This window comes from Chiloscyllium punctatum, chromosome 40 (genome assembly GCF_047496795.1).
Source record: "Chiloscyllium punctatum isolate Juve2018m chromosome 40, sChiPun1.3, whole genome shotgun sequence".
In the NCBI taxonomy this organism is placed as follows: Eukaryota; Metazoa; Chordata; class Chondrichthyes; order Orectolobiformes; family Hemiscylliidae; genus Chiloscyllium; species Chiloscyllium punctatum.
Genome location: NC_092778.1, coordinates 65,048,172 through 65,068,117, shown reverse-complemented (window position 1 = coordinate 65,068,117; position 19,946 = coordinate 65,048,172). Strand labels below are relative to the sequence as shown.

At 39.6% G+C, this 19,946-nt stretch overlaps 1 protein-coding gene across 5 annotated transcripts in view; it reads left to right on the top strand.

Moving 5' to 3' along the window:
• LOC140464712 (meiosis regulator and mRNA stability factor 1) overlaps positions 1–19,946 on the top strand; it is a 56,216-nt gene that overhangs the window by 28,883 nt on the left and 7,387 nt on the right. For all 5 annotated transcript variants that reach the window (XM_072560152.1, XM_072560156.1, XM_072560154.1 and 2 more), the window contains exons 15-23: positions 242–361; positions 2,246–2,421; positions 5,895–6,115; positions 7,546–7,688; positions 8,412–8,545; positions 9,817–10,019; positions 14,411–14,638; positions 14,753–14,983; positions 19,295–19,507. In XM_072560152.1, coding sequence (XP_072416253.1) covers positions 242–361; positions 2,246–2,421; positions 5,895–6,115; positions 7,546–7,688; positions 8,412–8,545; positions 9,817–10,019; positions 14,411–14,638; positions 14,753–14,983; positions 19,295–19,507 — 1,669 coding nt within the window. The remainder of the gene's footprint in view (positions 1–241; positions 362–2,245; positions 2,422–5,894; positions 6,116–7,545; positions 7,689–8,411; positions 8,546–9,816; positions 10,020–14,410; positions 14,639–14,752; positions 14,984–19,294; positions 19,508–19,946) is intronic.

The window sequence follows — 19,946 nt, the reverse complement described above, 5'->3', positions numbered from 1 at the left end:
CATGTAATATCATCTTCCTCCTTTATAATTATCTTAGTATGTTTTGTAAGACATTGTGCTCCAAAAATAATGGAGATGTGCTATGAGACCAAATGTTTTTGTCTTCCACACTTGACTTTTTTGCATATCCTAAAGAAACTTTATTTTTTGTGGAATTTTGCTATTCTGAATCGCTACTTTTTAAAAAAAATAAGTTAATATAACTGCGTGCCATGGAATAACATTTTTTTTCTGGTTGCAGTGAAAATGAATTTGATCCTGATTCTTACAAAATACCATTTACAATATTGTCCCTGAAAACATTTGCGCCACAGGTACATAGCCTGTTACATACCCATGAGGGTACTGTGCCTCTCCTTAGGTGAGTAGTACATTCATTGTATGAGCAATGTTTGAATTAGAGAGAAGGGTGATTCCAAAATTTCAGTACTACCTTGTGACCTGCGTTAGCTCTTTAAAGTTCCTATTCTAATTGACTTTTGTACAAAAATTCAAAGGATGAAGTAAAAACCTTCTTTATCTTGGCTACATTGCCCACAGTTTCAAAAATGTCCACTAGCCTATTTATTTTGCCAGATGTATATTGTGACAATCGATCCTTTTTCAGCTGAGGGAGTGAATTGAAAAGACTACTTGATGTGAGCTAGTAAAATCCAGTCTTTCTGGGTTCTGGAGTTGCCAAATGTAAAGGCATTTCTGTAGGTTGATTATGTAATGTCCTGATCGTGCTATATCTGCAAATGTTAGATTAGTATGAGTCTATGACTATAAATCTTGGATTTTCCATTATGTTGAATATTTTTGATTGTAATTGTGGACCAGGATTTTGCATAAAAGTTCTGAATTGGGGAGGGGAAAGAGGGGAAACGGATTTATTGAAGAACGATTATCTTGGCTAAACCTGAAGGTGTTAGCAACTTTGATTCCACCAGTAACTAAATATGATTTGTTGAAAGTATATGAGTAATCTAATACTACTTGCGCCTGCAATACCTCTTTTAAGTAGCAGTTATCAATCAAAGCAAAGTAATGTGGATGCTGGAGCTCAGAAATACAAACAGTGCTAGAGAAAGCTAAGTCTGACAGCATCTGCATAAAGAGAAAATCTTAACTCTTCAAGTCCAGACTGACTCATTTTTGATCTATCTGCTTTCATTTCTCGGCTATGGGCTTCCATTGGATTGGACGACTCTTTTATAGTCAAAGTATTGCAGATGTTTGCTTTCTGTAGGTCGCTGACCATTCTATATTTAATGTTTACCATCAGGCCAGCAAGATTTTACTGGCTGATTATCAGTCTGTTTTGCTGAGAAAGCACTTTCCATAGCCAGCAAGTTCTGGCTTGGGAGTTGAACACTGAACTTCTTGCCCAACTTTGGGGATGCTGTCCACTGTATTAGAAGGCCTTCCTGATGATCTGGTCATAATTGGTGTAATATCCCAAAAAACTAAGTGATTCTGGAAGCCCATGAAGTTTTACTGCTTGGTGGCAGAAAGTCCTAGCTTACAGTCGGTACAGACCCTATATAATTTGTGTAATCACTAAGGAAAGCTGAGAAATTTTACTGAAAGAGGGTCAAATTCCACTCTTGCCTTTCTTAGTGATCAAGACACTAGGCATATGAGATCATATGGGTCTGCTTTACAACCGAAAATACATAGCTCCATAAAGTCAAGCAATACTCCCTCGGACCTTGCCATTAAGTGTATAAGTCCTGCTAAGATTTGCTTTCCCAAAATGCAGCACCTTGCAGTTATCTAAATTAAACTCCATCTGCCACTTCTCAGCCCATTGGCCCATCTGATCAAGATCCTCTTATAATCAGAGGTAACCTTATTAGCTGTCCACGACTCCTCCAATTTTGGTGTCATCTGCAAACTTACTAACTATATCATTCATGTTCACATCCAAATCCTTTATATAAATGATGAAAAGTAGTGGACCCAGCACTGATCCTTGTTGCACTCCACTGGTCACAGGCCTCCAGTCTGAAAAGCAACCCTCCACCATCACCCTCTGTCTTCTACCTTTGAGCCAGTTCTGTATCCAAATGGCTAGTTCTCCCTGTATTCCGTGAGATCTAACCTTGCTAATCAGTCTCCCTGGGGGAACCTTGTCGAACACCTTACTGAAGTCCATATAGGTCACATCTACCGCTCTGCCCTCATCAATCCTCTTTGTTATTTCTTTAAAAGCTCAATGCAGTTATTGGGATGCATAAACACTTTTTTGTTCCTTTTTAAGCTTTCTGGACTGTTATGCTGCAGAATTTGCTGTTTTGAAGATCGTGGAGGAGGGGCAGGGTGGTGTTCCTTTGGAGCACCTCATAACCTGTGTCCCTGGTGTTAACATTGTTACTGCACAAGATGGCATTAAAGTTGTGAAATGGGTGCAGAACAAGCCTCCACCACCCAATGCTGGTAAGTTGACACTTCCTCATTTCAAACAATGCATGTGTTACTGTAATATTGAAGAATGAATGTAATTATAGTGGTTATGCTGATTTTGTTTGAACTACAGTTAATTTTTTTAAGCCTGATGGTTTTTACAAGCTGTGGAACCATTCGTCCTTCTGTTGTTAAAGTGAATCTGAAGCATAACAAATTGTTTAATATCTAGTCATTCTGCAATGGCATTCCACACATTTGTTTTTTTATTAAAAAAAAGCCTTTTGGATCAGGCTGGGTTAGAGTAGAGGGGGTACAATTCAGTCTTTGGAATGACAAAATACATGACAATGTTTCAAGCCTCACCTTTCAAACAAACTAGCCAAGCTGCTGCATTGTAATTGTAGCAGCATGATTTGAAGACAGGTGCAATGTCCCAGGACACAGGTTGAGTTGAAGCAGTACATGTAAATGTGAATATAGGACTTAAGTGGTGCATAAAAAGGCTCAGGCATTTAGTAAATAGATAATTTTGAGTTCTACCTATTTTTAAGGAAACACTGAACATGTTAATCCTCATTGCAATCAGGCTACAAGCCTTTATTTTCTTGGGTTAGATGTTTGTGTGCAAGAACAATGCTTGTTTGCCATAGAACTACTTTTTATTTCTTGTGGATAATTATAGGTATTATCGCCTCCAGAAAGTGATCCTATTTGGCATGCAAACATCACATTGCAATCAAATTTGCTCCCTACCCTGATTTTCCAGCATACTTGAAAATGAAAATGAAACCTGAGTAATTAGATGGATCTGAAGTAACACCATAAGAACAGGAGTCTGGCCTTGATTTCCCCTAATGATCAAGAACCTGTCAGCTTTTAAAAGTAGACAAGAACTGTCTCTACATCTGTCTGTGGCAATTTCCAAACACAGACAATCCTCAGAAGACATTCTTCTTTATCTCAGTCCTAAATTAGCACCACTCTAATCTGAGACCATGCCTTCTGGTCCTAGACTGTTCCAGGCATTTACGCTGTCATGCCCCTTCAGAATCCTAATGTTTCAATGAGATTACACTTCAATTTCTGGAAGTTCCAATGAGTAGAGTCCTAACCCATTTAAGCGAAAGTGAGGACTGCAGTTTCTGGAGTTTGGAGATTAGAGTGGTGCTGGCAAAGCACAGCAGGTCAGGCAGCACCTGAGGAGCAGGAAAATTGATGTTTCGGGGAGGAGCCCTTCATCAGGAATGAGGCTGGAAGCCTCGGGGGTGGAGAGATAAATGGGAGGGGGTGGGGCTGGGGCTGGGGAGAAGGTAGTTGAGTGCAATAGGTGGATGGTGGAAGGGGAGGGAAGGTGATAGGGTGGGGTGGATGGGTGGGAAGGAAGATTGACAGGTGGGACAGGTCATGAGGATGGTGCTGAGCTGGAAGGCTGGAACTGGGGTAAGGTGGGAGGAGGGGAAATGAGGAAGTTGAAGTCCATATTGATGCCCTGGGGTTGAAGTGTTCCGAGACTGAAGATGAGGCATTCTTCCTCCAGGCGTCTGGTGGTGAGGGAGTGGCGGTGGAGGTGGCCCAGGACCTGCATGTCCTCTGGCAGAATGGGAGGGGGGAGTTGAAATGTTGGGCCACAAGGCGGTGGGGTTGATTGGTGTGGGTGTCTTGGCAATGTTCCCTGAAGCGCTCTGTGAGAAGGCATCCAGTCTCCCCAGTGTAAAGGGGACTGCACTGGGAATAACGGATGCAATAAATGACATTAGTGGAAGTGCAGGTGAAAATTTGATGGATGTGGAAAGCTCCTTTGGGGCTTTGGATGGCGGTTGGGGTGGTGGAGAGCCTTGGATGTTGCAGGGGGGGGATTAGAGCCTTGGATGGAGGTGAGACTTTACTCATTAAACTGTCCCTTACCATCCTACTGAGCTGTCTGATTTTAATATAAAATAAGTTGAGGTTCCATATCCTGTTGGTAAAAATAGGATATAAGATTGCAGTGCTAAAGTTGTAGAGCACCTCTGTCCCAGTCAGCAGCTAAAATGCTTCATTCAGACTCCTCTTCAAAAAACAAGGAAATTATCCCCTGCCCAAAAAAATGATCCAACAAAATTCGGTAACATTTGACCCCCTAGGTTAGGAAGAATGAATGATGTGGAAGTAAAGAAAAGCTCAGACTCGCAATCGAAGGGAAATGGAAGAGGGCCTTGTGAAAGGCACATACGATTTAAAAGGTGGTTAATCCAGCACACTTGTTGTTGTAAAAGCACAGAATCTAACAAACTCTGGGGGAAAGACTGAAGGTGATCTCTGGAAAATGTCAAGTTATGTTTAATGCCATGATTGATCATGCATTTTGCTTTTGCTCAAGTTTGGGCGGCACGGTGGCACAGTGGTTAGCACTGCTGCCTCACAGCGCCAGAGACCCGGGTTCAATTCCCGCCTTAGGCGACTGACTGTGTGGAGTTTGCACGTTCTCCCCGTGTCTGCGTGGGTTTCCTCCGGGTGCTCTGGTTTCCTCCCACAGTCCAAAGATGTGCAGGTCAGGTGAATTGACCATCCTAAATTGCCAGTATTGTAGGTAAGGGGTAGATGTAGGGGTATGGGTGGGTTGCGCTTGGCGGGGTGGTGTGGACTTGTTGGGCCGAAGGGCCTGTTTCCACACTGTAAGTAATCTAAAAATCTATCTAATCTTTATTTTGTTTTCGCTTGAGATGTGAGCATCTCTAGCTGACCAGCATTTTTTGCCTGTCCTTTGTTGCCCTTGAGAAAGTGATAGTGAGTTGCCTTGAACCACTGCAGTAGAACTAAGTGGTTTGCTAGGCCACATCAGAGGGCAGTTGAGAATCACCCACATTGCTTTGAGCCTGGAGTCACATGTAAGTCAGACTAGCTGAGGATGGCAGATTTCCAACCTGAACAACATGAATGGACCAGATGGGTTTTTCTTACAATTAACAATGGTATCATGATCATCAGACTCTTAATTCCAGATTTTGTTTATTCAGTTGAAGCTCATCCATCTACTGAGACAGGATTCTAATCCAGTGCATTGACCTCATGATCTAATTTCAGAAATTTAAGACATTAGGTTTTTTAATGGTGTTTTTGATTTAAAACTGCAGAATTTATTTGCATTTTATGCTGGGTTTATAGCACAGCTATCTGACTGGTTGAAGCTTGTCAGCTATCTGGTTTGGATCTAAATCTTTAGAGAAGCTGTAAGAACATTTAACTTCTCATTTTAGTCCTTCTCCTATTTAATCCATCCCTGGAATTGGAAAGTTCTAAGTAAAATACGAAGTGTCCCACTGGAAAGAATGTTTGTTAACACAGTCTGGATTAAATGATGCTGTTAGTAATTTTTGTGAAAACTAGTTGATTCTGGTAAAGCTTTGTAACTGAAATATTGAAGTATTGTTTGTGGAACACTTGATCAGAAATAGTAATGTGATGGTAGTGTTTCTTATGTGCAAACTTGAAATGCCAAATCCATTCTCTACTTTTTTCTATAGATCCCTGGTTGCTACGCTGTAAAAGTCCTGTGGGAAATCCTCAGCTTATTCAGTTTAGCAGAGAAGTAATCGATCTCCTAAAGAGCCAGGCTCATTGTTTAATATGTCAACACAAATTTATACCAACCTACCATCACCATTTTGGGAAGCAGTGCCGAGTTTCAGACTATGGCTTCTCAAAATTAGTGGAGTTGCTGGAAGCAGTGCCTCATGTTCTGCAGGTGAGTTTTATTGGATTATAAATCAGTTTTAAGCATAAACTGTGAGTTTAGGCTTTTATCACCAATGAGTAGTGTCTTGGAAGTGTCAATTAGATTGCATTTAAATTTTTTTCTCAACAATATTTGTGCATTTTAAGTATCATTACTTCCTGTTTCTGCATTTGCAATGAACCGTGTGTGTGTGTGTGTGTGTGTGTGTGTGTGTGTGTGTGTGTGTGACTATTGGCAGTAGCAGGTCATTGTAGCATCAGGGCAGTAGCTCATGGGAGAAATCAAGGCTAAGAAGAACCATTACAGCTAGCAGTAGTGAAAATGCTATAAAACATCAGGACAGGTGAATCACTGAAATAAAGACTGCAATGATTTTAACACGGAAAAGGCCAAACAAACATCTCAAGGCAGGTACAGGGAGAACACAAGTCCTACTACAACTCAATTTTGACACAGGACCTAAGAGTATTGTGAATACAATGCAGCAATTCACATCGATAGAAGCTCAATCCTAATTGAGAGACGTAGGTCTGGACTAATTTCACACCACAAAGCTCAAACTAACAATTTCACTTTTAGATACTGGTAATTTTCTCACCTTCCAAAATGCAAGCTTTTAAATCTCACTTGGAAGGTGAGAAAATTACCAGTATCTAAAAGTGAAATTGTTAGTTTGAGCTTTGTGGTGTGAAATTAGTCCAGACCTACGTCTCTCAATTAGGATTGAGCTTCTATCGATGTGAATTGCTGCATTGTATTCACAATACTCTTAGGTCCTGTGTCAAAATTGAGTTGTAGTAGGACTTGTGTTCTCCCTGTACCTGCCTTGAGATGTTTGTTTGGCCTTTTCCGTGTTAAAATCATTGCAGTCTTTATTTCAGTGATTCACCTGTCCTGATGTTTTATAGCATTTTCACTACTGCTAGCTGTAATGGTTCTTCTTAGCCTTGATTTCTCCCATGAGCTATTGCCCTGATGCTACAATGACCTGCTACTGCCAATAGTCTCATGAAATCTCACTGTAAAACTGAGAGTTTGCACTAACACTTGAATCAGTGTGCTGTCAGCTGAAATAAATCTCCACAATTGGTATTTCTGTCTCTCAATCTTCAGAAATATATTCAACAATCAAATAATTGAGTTTGTTGTTTGAAAGTGTCACTTTGAAGAAACTGCAAGTGCTTGGTAGTCTCCCAAGTCTGCATGTAATCATCTGACTTTAAAAGGAAGTAATTGCCGTATAATATCATAAGACTCCTTTTTTTTTTTGTTTGATCAAGTTATTCATTTTTGCTTATACAAAAGGCTTGTGAAAACCCCAATGTTTTACTCATTAGAATTTTACTCATAACTTGCCATTCAAAAGTCATGAGTTTTCAGATCTGTCTTGTGTACTGACAATTGCAATCTAAATGATTTACCCCTATCATTTCTTACAGATCCTTGGCTTGGGCACAAAACGCCTACTTACGTTAACACATCGAGCACAAGTAAAGCGTTTTACCCAAGATCTACTTAAACTTCTCAAATCTCAAGCCAGTAAACAGGTTTTTGTAAGAGAATTTGGACAAGCCTATCATTGGTAAGTGTGATCCTTAAATTCTGTTTAGCTCTTTAAAATTGGTTCCTTTAAGTAAGGAATGGACAATTTTTTTTTAATCTTGGCACCTGAAGTTAGCATCTAGCTGCATCGCTCTGCCCTAGCTTAGCCAGATAATTCTCTGCACAGTAGCAAATCATTCATTCCCATAGATGTGATCCCACCGGTTGGAGAATGCTGCACCTTTGCAGGTCAGTGTTCTGGGCCCATGCTGGTTTTCAGCTGGATAGCAACTACAAAAATTCTTGTCAACATTAAAAACCGTTGACTAGCACTGGTTGATAGAATTAGTCATCTTTTCCTGTACTTATACTTTGGAGATACAGAATTAATAAGCATCCTCTGTACTTTGTATGAAGGTTGACTGAAGCATTATTATAGACTCTAGAGGCTATTTGTAGGGATGGACATAAATTTTGAATTTACAGACTTAGCATGTGAAATAAGCAGTGAGTCTTCCGCCACTGTGATGCTGAGGCACTGGCCTGAGATGTATAATATTTGAGAGAAGCTAGCAATTCCAATGAGCATCCGCATGTATTGGTTCACACTACAAGTAATACTTGTGTGTAGAAGTTAGTAATTTGGAGCAATCCAGTTTCTGGTTATTGATAAATTATAGTGCATGATTAGAAACAGTGAGGTAAGGTTTGGACAGCAAAGCCATTTGGTTTCAATTTTTTTCTGCATTTTGATTCTGTTTAGGTGTTTTTCGAAGGACTGGAATGTCACAGACTATGGTGTATGTGAATTAGCCGATCTTCTTTCAGAAATACCAGACACTACAATTTGTGTTTCACAGCAGGATGATGATACTGTGATTTCTATCCCTAAGCGAGGTGCTCTTTCTTTTTAATTGTGTTGTGTTTTATTTATTCTTTTGGCATAGTTCTTCTAAATAAAACAGAATTCCTGTTAACTCAGCTGCTATGCTGCATGGTCATGCATGCAAAATGCATGGAGGAGCAAGTCTGTGGCCACCTTAGTGAGATTTATTTTTCTTGGTGACTGGGTAAATGAGTGGGGGGTGGAGGCGGTGGGGGGGGGGAATAATTGAGTTACAAAGTTATTTTTATGTGATGGAAAAGATAATCTACCCTAAGGGTAGCTCAGTGGTTAGTATGCTGCCTGTCAGCGCCAGGGACCTGGGTTTGATTCCACCCTCGGGCAATTGTGTGTGTACAGTTTGCACATTCTCCCCGTCTGCAGGCGTTTCCTCCCATAGTCCAAAGATGTGCAGGTTAGGTGGATTGGCTGTGCTAAATTACCCATAAAATCCAGGGAAGTGCAGGCTAGGTGTGATAACCATGGAAAATGCAGGGGTCCAGGGATTGGGTATAAGGTATGGGTCTGGTGCGATACTCTTTGGATGATCGGTGTGGATTTGTTGGTCCAAACAGCCTACTTCCACACTGTAGGGATTCTATTGTCAGCAGTCTATGCAATGTGCATATGCACACTCGCTATTATGATTTTAGGAAATGTTGGGATTTATCGTCATTCCCAGTTGCTGTAATGTTATGAATCAGCCATGTTTGATCTAGGCCAGACTGGATAGAGGTGATACTTTGTTTCTTGAAGAAAAGTTATAAATTTATTTAGGATTTATAACCATCTAGCAAGCTTCTCCATTTTATAGTGGCCTCGGGTTGACTAGTTCATTGAATTCAATTTCACAACAGGCTTGGGTGAAATTTCAATGTACAACCACTAATTTCCTAGTTCAGTACTATAAGTGCCCATTTATGCTCGTTGCAGCCACAAACGTGAAATGTGAACATTGAAATTGGAAATCTGTATGTCAACAGATGCTTTGTGGCTCAGGCCAAGCAATGGCATTGTCCAACAAATTTTGAAATTCTGTTACTTCACTGTTGTTTGTGATACTTTTTCTTACAAACCAAAGGTTTTTTTTAAATAATTGTTTCATCAACTAGCCATGGGTAAACCACAGGTAGTTCACCAATATTTCTAAACGTGATCTAGACTTAGATCTTCAATTTGTAATTTCACTAATATGCCACTGAACTTAACACTGAGTAACTTTGTATACTTTTGAAAATTGCATATTATGTTCAATCTTTAGAAAATTATTTGAATTTTATTCTAGAACGCACTCCAGAAGAAATAGAGAGGACAAAGCAGTTCGCTAAAGAGGTTGTGGATTTATTGCGGCATCAATCTCATTGCCGTATGCCCTTTAGTAAATTTATACCGGCTTATCACCATCACTTCGGGCGTCAATGCAAGCTCACTTACTATGGATTTAGCAAACTCCTAGATCTGTTTGAAGCTATACCGGAGGTGTTGCAGGTGAGTGTAAGCCCATGTGGATTTGGTTAACTGCAGGAAGCCAGGAGTATAGAGATATCCAAGCAAATAGTTTCTAGTAGCTCGAACTCCCTCACTGTTGTTTGACTTAGATCAGCTTTAATTCTGCTCTTTCTGGTTTATCATTTATCCATATCCAGTATTAGAAAATTAGTTTCTAAACTTGTCACTTTATTGAGCGCAGTATTCCTGAAAGGTGTATGTGGTGTTGAAATTTTAAGCAGATGGTGCAGAATTAAGCAGCGGATTAAATGTAATCAAAAGAGAAAATGCTGGAAAATCTCAGCAAGTCTGGCAACATCTGTAAGGAGGGAAAAGAGCTGACGTTTCGAGTCTAACTGACCCTTAGTTTACATATTACCTTTAATACTTTGATAAACTACAATTGGTATACACATTTTTGACCAATCAATAAAATGTGAAATGCAACATGTTTTCAATGTTCAGTTAATTTTTGGAAACATTTTGTATTTAATGCTCAAATATTCAGTTTTGACTCAATCCCACTCTGTTGAATTAGATATGCTCTGTCAACACTGAGACAACATGTATATGCTATTTTTGTGTTTTTAAATGTGTAAATCAGTGGTTAAATATGAAATGTGTGGATTTTAAACAGTCATTTAATTAGCTAGTTTATATGCTCTCTGATAGTCAAGGACGACATCAGGGTGTTGCTGAGAGACGATATAGGTTCTATGGAGAATAAAGTTGAATCCATTTGGGTGGAAATTAGAAATTCTAAGAACAAGTCACTGATCGGTGTAGACTATAGGCCACCAAATAATAACATCACATTGGGACAGGCATTAAACAAAGAAATACTAATGCCTGTAAAAGTAGTTTGCCAATTATTGTGGGGGATTTTTAATCTACATGTCGATTGGTCAAACCAGCTCAGTCAGGGTAGCCTTGAAGAGGAATTTGAGTTTTCTTGAACACTATGTAATGGAACTGACGAAAGGAAGCTTTCCTAAATATGGTCCTGTGTAATGAGACAGGAATAGTTAATAACCTCGTAATTAGGGATCCTCTTGGAAGGAGCGATCGTAGTATAGTTGAATTGAGAATACAGATGGAGAGTGTGAAGATAAAATCCACTAACTATATCCTGTGCTTAAACATGGGAGACTACAATGAGGGAGGATTTGGTTAAAGTAGACTGGAAACAAAGATTTTATGGTGGGACAGTTGACGAGCAATGGACTTTGAAAAATTAATTTGTAAGTGCTCAGCAAAAGAATACTCACAGTCCTTCCTTTTCACTGAAGAAAAGGAGTCTAAGAAAAATCTACCAGGGGTGCCTAAGGAAATAAGGGAGGCTATCAAATTCAAAAAGAAGGCATACAAAGTAGCCAAGAACAGCAGGAAGCCAGAAGTTTGGAAAAGCAGTCAACAATAGCTATAAAGAAAAGCAACATAGAACATGAAAAAAAACTAGCACAGAATATAAAGACATAGCGAAAATTTCTATTAAATATATAAAACAAAAAAAGTGGCTAAAGAAAACGTTCGTCCTTTAGAGGATGAGAAGGGGTATTTAGTTATGGGATATGAAGAAATGGCCGAGGCATTGAACATATTTTGTATCGTTCTTTATAGTGGAGGACACCAATAACCTACTGATCATTGACAGAGATGAAGGTAGATGAGGACCTGGAAACAATCATTATTACAGAAGAGCTAGTGTTGGGCAATGGAGCTAAGGATAGACTAGTCTCCTGGCCCTGATAGAATGCATCCCAGGATACTAAAAGGGATGGCAGAAGAAATAGCAAGTGCACTTGTGGTAATTTTCCAAAATTCGCTGGACTCTGAGTCAGTCCCAGCAGATTGGAAAACAGCAAATGTGATGTCACTATTTAAAAAGGGAGATGGACAAATAAAAAATTATATACTGCCTAACTTCTGCAATGGGAAGATTCTTGAGTGTATTGTCAAGGAAGAAATAACAAGGTATCTCGATAGAAATTGGACAGTTGGGCTGACGCAGCATGGGTTCATGAAGGGCAGGTCATGCTTAACAAATCTTTTGGAATTCTATAAAGACATTACGAGCAAGGTGGATAACGGGGAGCTAGTGGATGTGATGTGCCTAGATTTTCAAAAGGCCTTCGACAAGGGCTGCTACATTAAGATAAGGATGTGTGGTGTCACGGACAAAGTATTAGCATGGATAGAGGATTGGTTGACTAACAGGAAGCAAAGAGTGCTATTCTGGTTGGCGATTAGTAACTAGTGGTGTGCCTCAGGGATTGGTACTGGGACTACAGTTCACAATTTGTGTAGATGATTTGGAATTGGACCATGTGTGATGTAAGAGTTTGCAGATGACACTAAGGTGAGTGGCAGAGCCAAGTGTGCAGAGGACAGAGAAACTTTGCAGAGGAACATCGATACTTTTTAAGTGAGTGGGCAAAGGTCTGGCAGATCGAATAAAATGTTAACAAATGTGAAGTCATACATTTCGGTAGGAGTAACAACAAAATAAATTATTACTTGAATGGTAAAAAGTAGCAGCATGCTGCTATGCAGAGGGACCTTGATGTCCTTGTGCATGAATCACAAAAGATTGGTCTGCAGGTACAACAGGTAATTAGGAAGGCAAATGGAATTTTGTCCTTCATTGCGAAAGGGATTGAGTTTAAAAATAGGGAGGTTATGTTACAGCTGTACAGGGTGCTGAAGGTCACACCAGAGTACTGTGTGCGGTTTTGATCTCGTTATTTGAAAATTGATATACTGGCACTGGAGGGGGTGCAGAGGAGGTTCACTTGGTTGATTCTGGAGTTGAGGGGGTTGGCTTATGAGGAGAGACTGAGTAGACTGGGATTATCAAGGTAAAAACCTTCCACCCTACAAACCTTCGCATCAACCAAATCATCCACCGACATTTCCACCACCTCCAAAAAGACCCCACCACCAGGGATATATTTCCCTCGCCACCCCTTTCCGCCTTCCGCAAAGACCGTTCCCTCCGTGACTACCTGGTCAGGTCCACACCCCCCTACGACCCACCCTCCCATTCTGGCACTTACCCCTGCCACCGCAGGAACTGTAAAACCTGCGCCCACACCTCCTCCCTCACCTCTATCCAAGGCCCTAAAGGAGCCTTCCACATCCATCAAAGTTTTACCTGCACATCCACTAATATCATTTATTGTATCCGTTGCTCCCGATGCGGTCTCCTCTCCATTGGGGAGACTGGGCGCCTCCTAGCAGAGCGCTTTAGGGAACATCTCCGGGACACCCGCACCAATCAACCAAACCGCCCCGTGGCCCAACATTTCAACTCCCCCTCCCACTCTGCCGAGGACATGGAGGTCCTGGGCCTCCTTCACCGCCACTCCCTCACCACCAGACGCCTGGAGGAAGAACGCCTCATCTTCCGCCTCGGAACACTTCAACCCCAGGGCATCAATGTGGACTTCAACAGCTTCCTCATTTCCCCTTCCCCCACCTCATCCTAGTTTCAAACTTGCAGCTCAGTTACTGTCTCCTTGACTTGTCCGACCTGCCTATCTTCTTTTCCACCTATCCACTCCACCCTCTCCTCCTTGACCTATCACCTTCATCTCCTCCCCCACTCACCCATTGTACTCTATGCTACTCTCTCCCCACCCACACCCCCACCCTCCTCTAGCTTATCTCTCCATGCTTCAGGCTCACTGCCTTTATTCCTGATGAAGGGCTTTTGCCCGAAACATCGATTTCGCTGCTCGGATGCTGCCTGAACTGCTGTGCTCTTCCAGCACCACTAATCCAGTAGACTGGGATTATATTCATTGGAATTTAGAAGGATCAGGAGGTATCTTATAGAAACATATAAAATTATGAAGGGAACAGATTAAAAAAAAAGAGGATGGCAGGTGAAACTAGGACGTGATGGGCTTCAAAATTACAAAGAGCAGATGTTGGACTGAATTGAGAAGGAGCTTCCTTAACCAGAGGGTTGTGAATCTGTGGAATTCTCTGCCCAGTGAAGTAGTTGATATTACTTCAGTAAATGTTTTTAAAGCTAATATAGATTTTTTTGAACAATAAAGCAATTAAGAATTATAGAAAGAGGGCAGGTAAGTGGAGCTGAGGCCATAACAAGATCAGCCATGATCTTATCGAGTGGCAGAGCAGGCTCATAGGGCCGGACAGCCAACTCCTACTCCGCATTCTTATGTTCTTAATTTAGAGTTGTTGTCTCTTGCCAACATGAAGTGTTTGGAAAATTTCTACCCAGTATACTCAAAGTATTGATTTGGCAGAATTAGACTATAGTAAGTAGTTTTATTACTCAATATGATTCTTTGAGAAGACACATCACATTTATGAGCTTTCAGCTGTTTATAGAGCTGTAATGTAAATCATATGGTCCACAGGTCCTGGAGTGTGGAGAGGAGAAATTCCTTGTTTTAACTGAAAGTGAGCAAATTAAGGCACTGACAGCCCAGCTTGTTAAATTGCTAAGATCACAAAAGGACAATTGTATGACACTTTCTGATTTCCTTCTGGAGTATAACAATACATATGGATATACTCTGCGTCTACAAGATTATGATGTCAATACTGTTGCAGAACTTATGCAGAAACTCTGCCATGTTGCAAAGGTATGTTGCATAGTTATTTTGTACGGACTTCTCTAAAGCAACATTTATTCAGTCAACTCTCAATTAAGTATAATTTATTTTTATGCACACTTTCTCTCCTCCCAACCCTACAAGATTTCCAGCACACCAAAAGGTAAACAGCTCCAGCTGATAAATAGGAAGTCCCTTCGTACTGTAACTGCTCAACTTCTTGTGCTGTTGATGTCTCTGGATGATGTCTCGTGCCTCCCAGTTGATGATCTTAAAAAGCATTTTGATGCAACCTATGGAAGTCCTCTTGTTCCCTCTGAATATGGTTTCATGTCTTTGACAGAGTTGTTGAAGAGTTTGCCGTACTTGGTTGAGGTATGAATTCTGAAATTCTTTATTGTGCACGGTTTCTGAAGCTGCTTTTACAGCAGACTTTGTTTTAACCAGCACACTCGATAAACTGGCAAAAATTATAAATTGAAATACAGACATTTATCACAATGTCAGGTCAGGATAAGACTGAGAAAGCTGTTTGCCAGTAACTTTCCTTTAAGGCAAGGTTGCATCGTTATTTTTGATTTATGCTGTAAATAAAGTCTAACAGTGATGTGTCTGTCCCCTGCATTATATTTCTATTACTTAATGAATGTTTTTATACTTGGATTATGCAGATGTCTTGATCAACTGCATATTCTTGTTCCATAGGTGCTGGTTACTAAGACATTTGCTGTATTTCATTGTTGGGATTGTACAACTGTACCAGTAAAAATTGTTGCATATTTCTCTGACCTTTTTTTGAAATCTTCACATAATATCATCTAATTTCACCCCTCCTCTACCCTAAATTGCTTCTTATCTTGAATTGAAGCATGTGTATTATGACAATAGACATTAGGTGCAGGAGTAGGCCATTCTGCCCTTCAAGCCAGCACCATTATGATCATGGGTGATCATCCTCAATCAGTATCCTGTTCCTGCCATATCCCCATAACCCTTGATTCCACTATCCTGAAGAGGTCTATCCAACTCTTTCTTGAAAGTATCCAGAGACTTGGCCTCCACAGCCTTATGGAGCAGAGCATTCCACACACCCACCACTCTCTGGGTGAAGAAGTTTCTCCTCGACTCTGTTCTAAATGGCCTACCCCTTATTTTTAAACTGTCCTCTGGTTCTATATTCTTTTCCCATGTGCTAGAGAAGCTTCTAATAGAAATCTCATTTTCATATCTAGAGACGTTCTGCTTGATTTCACATGTTGGGATCCAAAGAGATTTGAAAACTTAGGGTATGGGAGAGATTTCTTCCATGCTTTAGCAATTTGTTTGGTTTGTTAATAAATACTTTAGTAAAGCATTCAGATATTATCTCTTAGGGTCCCTTTGGGTCTTGATTTGGTCTTTAGTTCAGAGGGGAACCTTTTCACGTTGGAAGGCCGCATTATGTTAGTTGTAATCTAATAAGGCTGCATCCAAGAAACTTCAATTATATATTCTTCAAAATTCACATTATCTTGTAAAAGTCTAGCTACTATGCACTAACTAACTAAAAAAAAGTTAACTAACCTTTTTAATGACTTTGACTGCTTTTTGTAGGAAAGCATTTGAATATTTGATTGCAGCATGGCGGTCTGCAGTTTTAGCTAATCCTCTAAATGGGTATCCATCATTTGTGACCTTAAGGGCGTCTTGATTTTGGTTAAGTAGGAGAATGTAGATTCACACCAATGTGATCGTAAAGCAAGAAAGCATTTTTCGTGCATGTTGCCGAAGGCATGGGTACTCTATTGTGTTTTTCCATATTTCAATCAGATCTTAGCGTCAAATAAAGACTTTAAAATGTCATCTTCTGAGAGCTCAATCAATTCTATCTGTAGTTCTTTAGGAGCCTTGGAGACATTAAGTAGGTGAGGTTGAAATGCTAATTTGTGTGATGTCATGATTCTCAAAGTCAGAGAACCTTTCATTGTATTTTCCAATTAATAAGTCTATAACAGCTGCGTATTCTTCAAATGATTTGCAAGAGTCTTGTTCATCAATGACCTTTGCTACCTGGGGAAAATGTTCATCCGAAATTTCCTTTTGACGAAAGTTTTGAGAAAAGATATTTTTTTGAAATCCTTGGATTTTTTGCCACATCATATATAGACTTAGCTTTACCTTGCAAAGAAATATTCAAGTAATTTTGCTTTGACACAATATCTCACAGGAATGCAGCATTTCTGTAGAAAACTTCCTTCACTAATTCGCATTGCTGACTGTTCTTCATGAAATTTAATTATCTGTTCTCACAAAGATGAAATTTGTGCTAACACCTGTCCCTGTGATAGCCAATGCACTTTAGAATGATACGGCAAATCCACACTGAATACCTTTATCATCCAACTTCAGCATGTTACGAAACTGACGATACCGTGTTGCATTTTCACAAATATAGTTAACAATACTTATAACTTGTTGCAAAGCATCATTTAAAATAGATTTAGCACAGAGATTTTGCTGATGTAAGGTACAATGAAAAGAAATAAGACCATCTGGATCTGATACTTTTTTAATCTATGCAATAAACCCTTCATGTTTTCCTGTCATGGAAGGTGCACCATCTGTACATACTCTCTAAATTAACCAAATTCACTTTTTAGATTCATGACATTTATCTTAAGTTTGTGAAGATATCTATTCCTTATCTTCTACCTGTAAGAGTGCCCAAAGCCAGTAACTCTTCAGAGCAAATAAAATCTTCTGTTATGGCTAGAATGAAGTATAAAATCTGCGCTGAGTCAGCAGTATCAGTTGATTCACCCAAAGCGATTGAATAACGTGTGTTTTCCTCTTGGAGTATTTGTTGGAGTTGTTCTGCTACGTCGAGGCCTAATTCATGCTGCCCATCAGTTATGGTTCTCCTTGAAAGAAGCAGTTCTTTGTACTTTGGAACATTATCGAGGTCTAAGCACCCTACAACTTCGACAATACGTTCTTTTATGATTTCCACGTCGCTGAAAGGCTTCCCCCTTTTCCCGAGTATATAAGCTACTTTATATGTTGCTTTAGTGGCATTTTTTCCTGGGTCTTAATACTGCTTGAAATAACTCTTTGCTTTTGCTTTTCATCTTAATTTCTGCAATGCAACTTTCCGCACCTCTCCCTATAATTTAAATATTTGTGGTCCTTATGAGTGGCATAATGCTGATAATCCTATTTCTTCAATGTTGATATTGCAGTATCACAAAGCAAGCAAATCATCCTATCTTTAGCAGACACAAAAATATCGCAGTTCCCAATCCTAATTAAAACCTGTTTTCTTCCTTTAGCGTTCTCTTGGTCTTTTTTGATATGGGCTGTTAGGTAACAAAATTAAAAAAATGTTGATACGGTTAGACTGTAACTATTCTCAAATTTCACTTCAAATGGAAAACCACGTGCACTGTTGTCATACTTTGATAAACACTGGTGTACTGGATACCCACAGGCTCTTGCCAACCAGCCTCTGGTGGTAGTGGCGCCAGTCAGGCGGGGAAGATAACGTACACTCGAGTCCCATTATAACTAAATCATAGCAGCTGTCGAAATAGCCCATAAGACCTACCAATTTTTTAATTGTGGCGGTCAGTCTGTGAGGATTATTTTGTTGAATTTTCTTTTACTCTCTCATTTTAAATACATTCATTTTAAGATTAAAATTTAAAAAATGAAAAAACATAAAAAATAAAAGATTTGTTCTGCAAAATTTGGATTCATTCAAAAGGCCACATACAATGGCCTAGAAGGCCACCGGTTCCCCACCCCTGGTTCACACCTTTTTTAAGGCGCTGAATGCTGATGTTTTATATTACAGGATAGGATCCTTCCTGTAGGGTTCCACGGAGACTTAACATTTTACTTTCACTTTGGCCCCTCATGATGTCTGTACCAAAACGTATTTGACCTTGAAGCACCAAACTTAATTCTTAGAATAATCCCTTGTTTCCATAGTATACTAACCTGTGCATGACCAGGAAGCCCCTATAACAGATGCAGCAAAGCCTTCCTATCCAGATCAAAGGGTTTGGGATATAATTTTTTTCTACTTTGATTATAGATTAAATGTACATCACAATCATTGCATTCTTTTATAGTGCAAATAGCATTTTATAGAGCCTGTACTTGCTTCCAAAATTGAAATATCAGGATGTGCCAGAGAAGTAATTCAACACATTCCATTAATCAACAGTTTTGTTGTTTTTGGGTTACCAGAGTTTCAGTTAATGGAATCCGTCTGGGAAATCCTGGTGCTAGTCCTGCCAGTTAGAATACCATGGTTACTTGTGCAATACTTTGTTTTGAAGAGCAGGAATATTCTGAGTGGGCTTGTTTTTCCAGCTTGAACAATTACGTTATGGTTTTATATGCAGCGTGCTATATCCTATTTTAATATGTAAAAATCATCATTTACTACAAATTGTGCGACACAATAAATTTTTAGCTTGTGTTGTGTGACAGGAATTCTTCACCTGAATTTAAAAATGGAAGTTTATTTATCGCAATGTTTCCAGACTCCAGGCATTATAAGAAATCTTATTTTGTTTTTAAGGTTTTACTTTATAGCAAGTTGCCATATTTTCATTTGTTTTGCTATAACTTGGACAGGATTTAAATGAGGAACAATGTTGGTTGTTAAAAGTTCCTTTTTGGGCCATTCATTTGTGACAGGTATTCACTGATGACACTGGCAAAGAATATGTGAAACTGACAAAAGTGTACCAGTTCGCTAAGAATGTGCGAGCCTTGCTACACACCTACCACTACCAGCAGATCTTTCTGACTGAATTTCCCTCCACTTACCACAAGTACACAGGTGAAGTACTGCAACCAAAAGTGTACGGGTATTCCAGCATAGAGGATCTTCTTATTGCTATACCACAGGTAAAGCTATCTGTTCAATACAAGTTATTTGGTGTTAAGTTATGCAATGTCTTCTCTCTAATTTTAGTTCTTTCCATAGATGGCAGTTGGTCATCTTGGGACAGCTGGGTTTTGCCATACTGCGATTGTGGAACAAACTTGCAGTGACAAAATTCCCATTGTCCCCTAAAAAATGACCCCTAAAGTCCATAGGCTTTTACAGTTTTAAATTCAGTCTCTTTTGAATGTTCTTCCCTTTACTTAATATAATCCCCACTCCCTTTTTTTTTTAAATTAGTTTTCTTACTTTTTACTCTCTTGGAAGGGAATGTTTATATTAGCTTTAGTCACTTGGAATCTCCTATTGATTGACCTAGAAAGTCCATCAAATTAGAAATGCTGTATTAATGAATTGTATTCAACTGCAGCTTTCAAAACTAGATCTTAACTGAGTAAAATC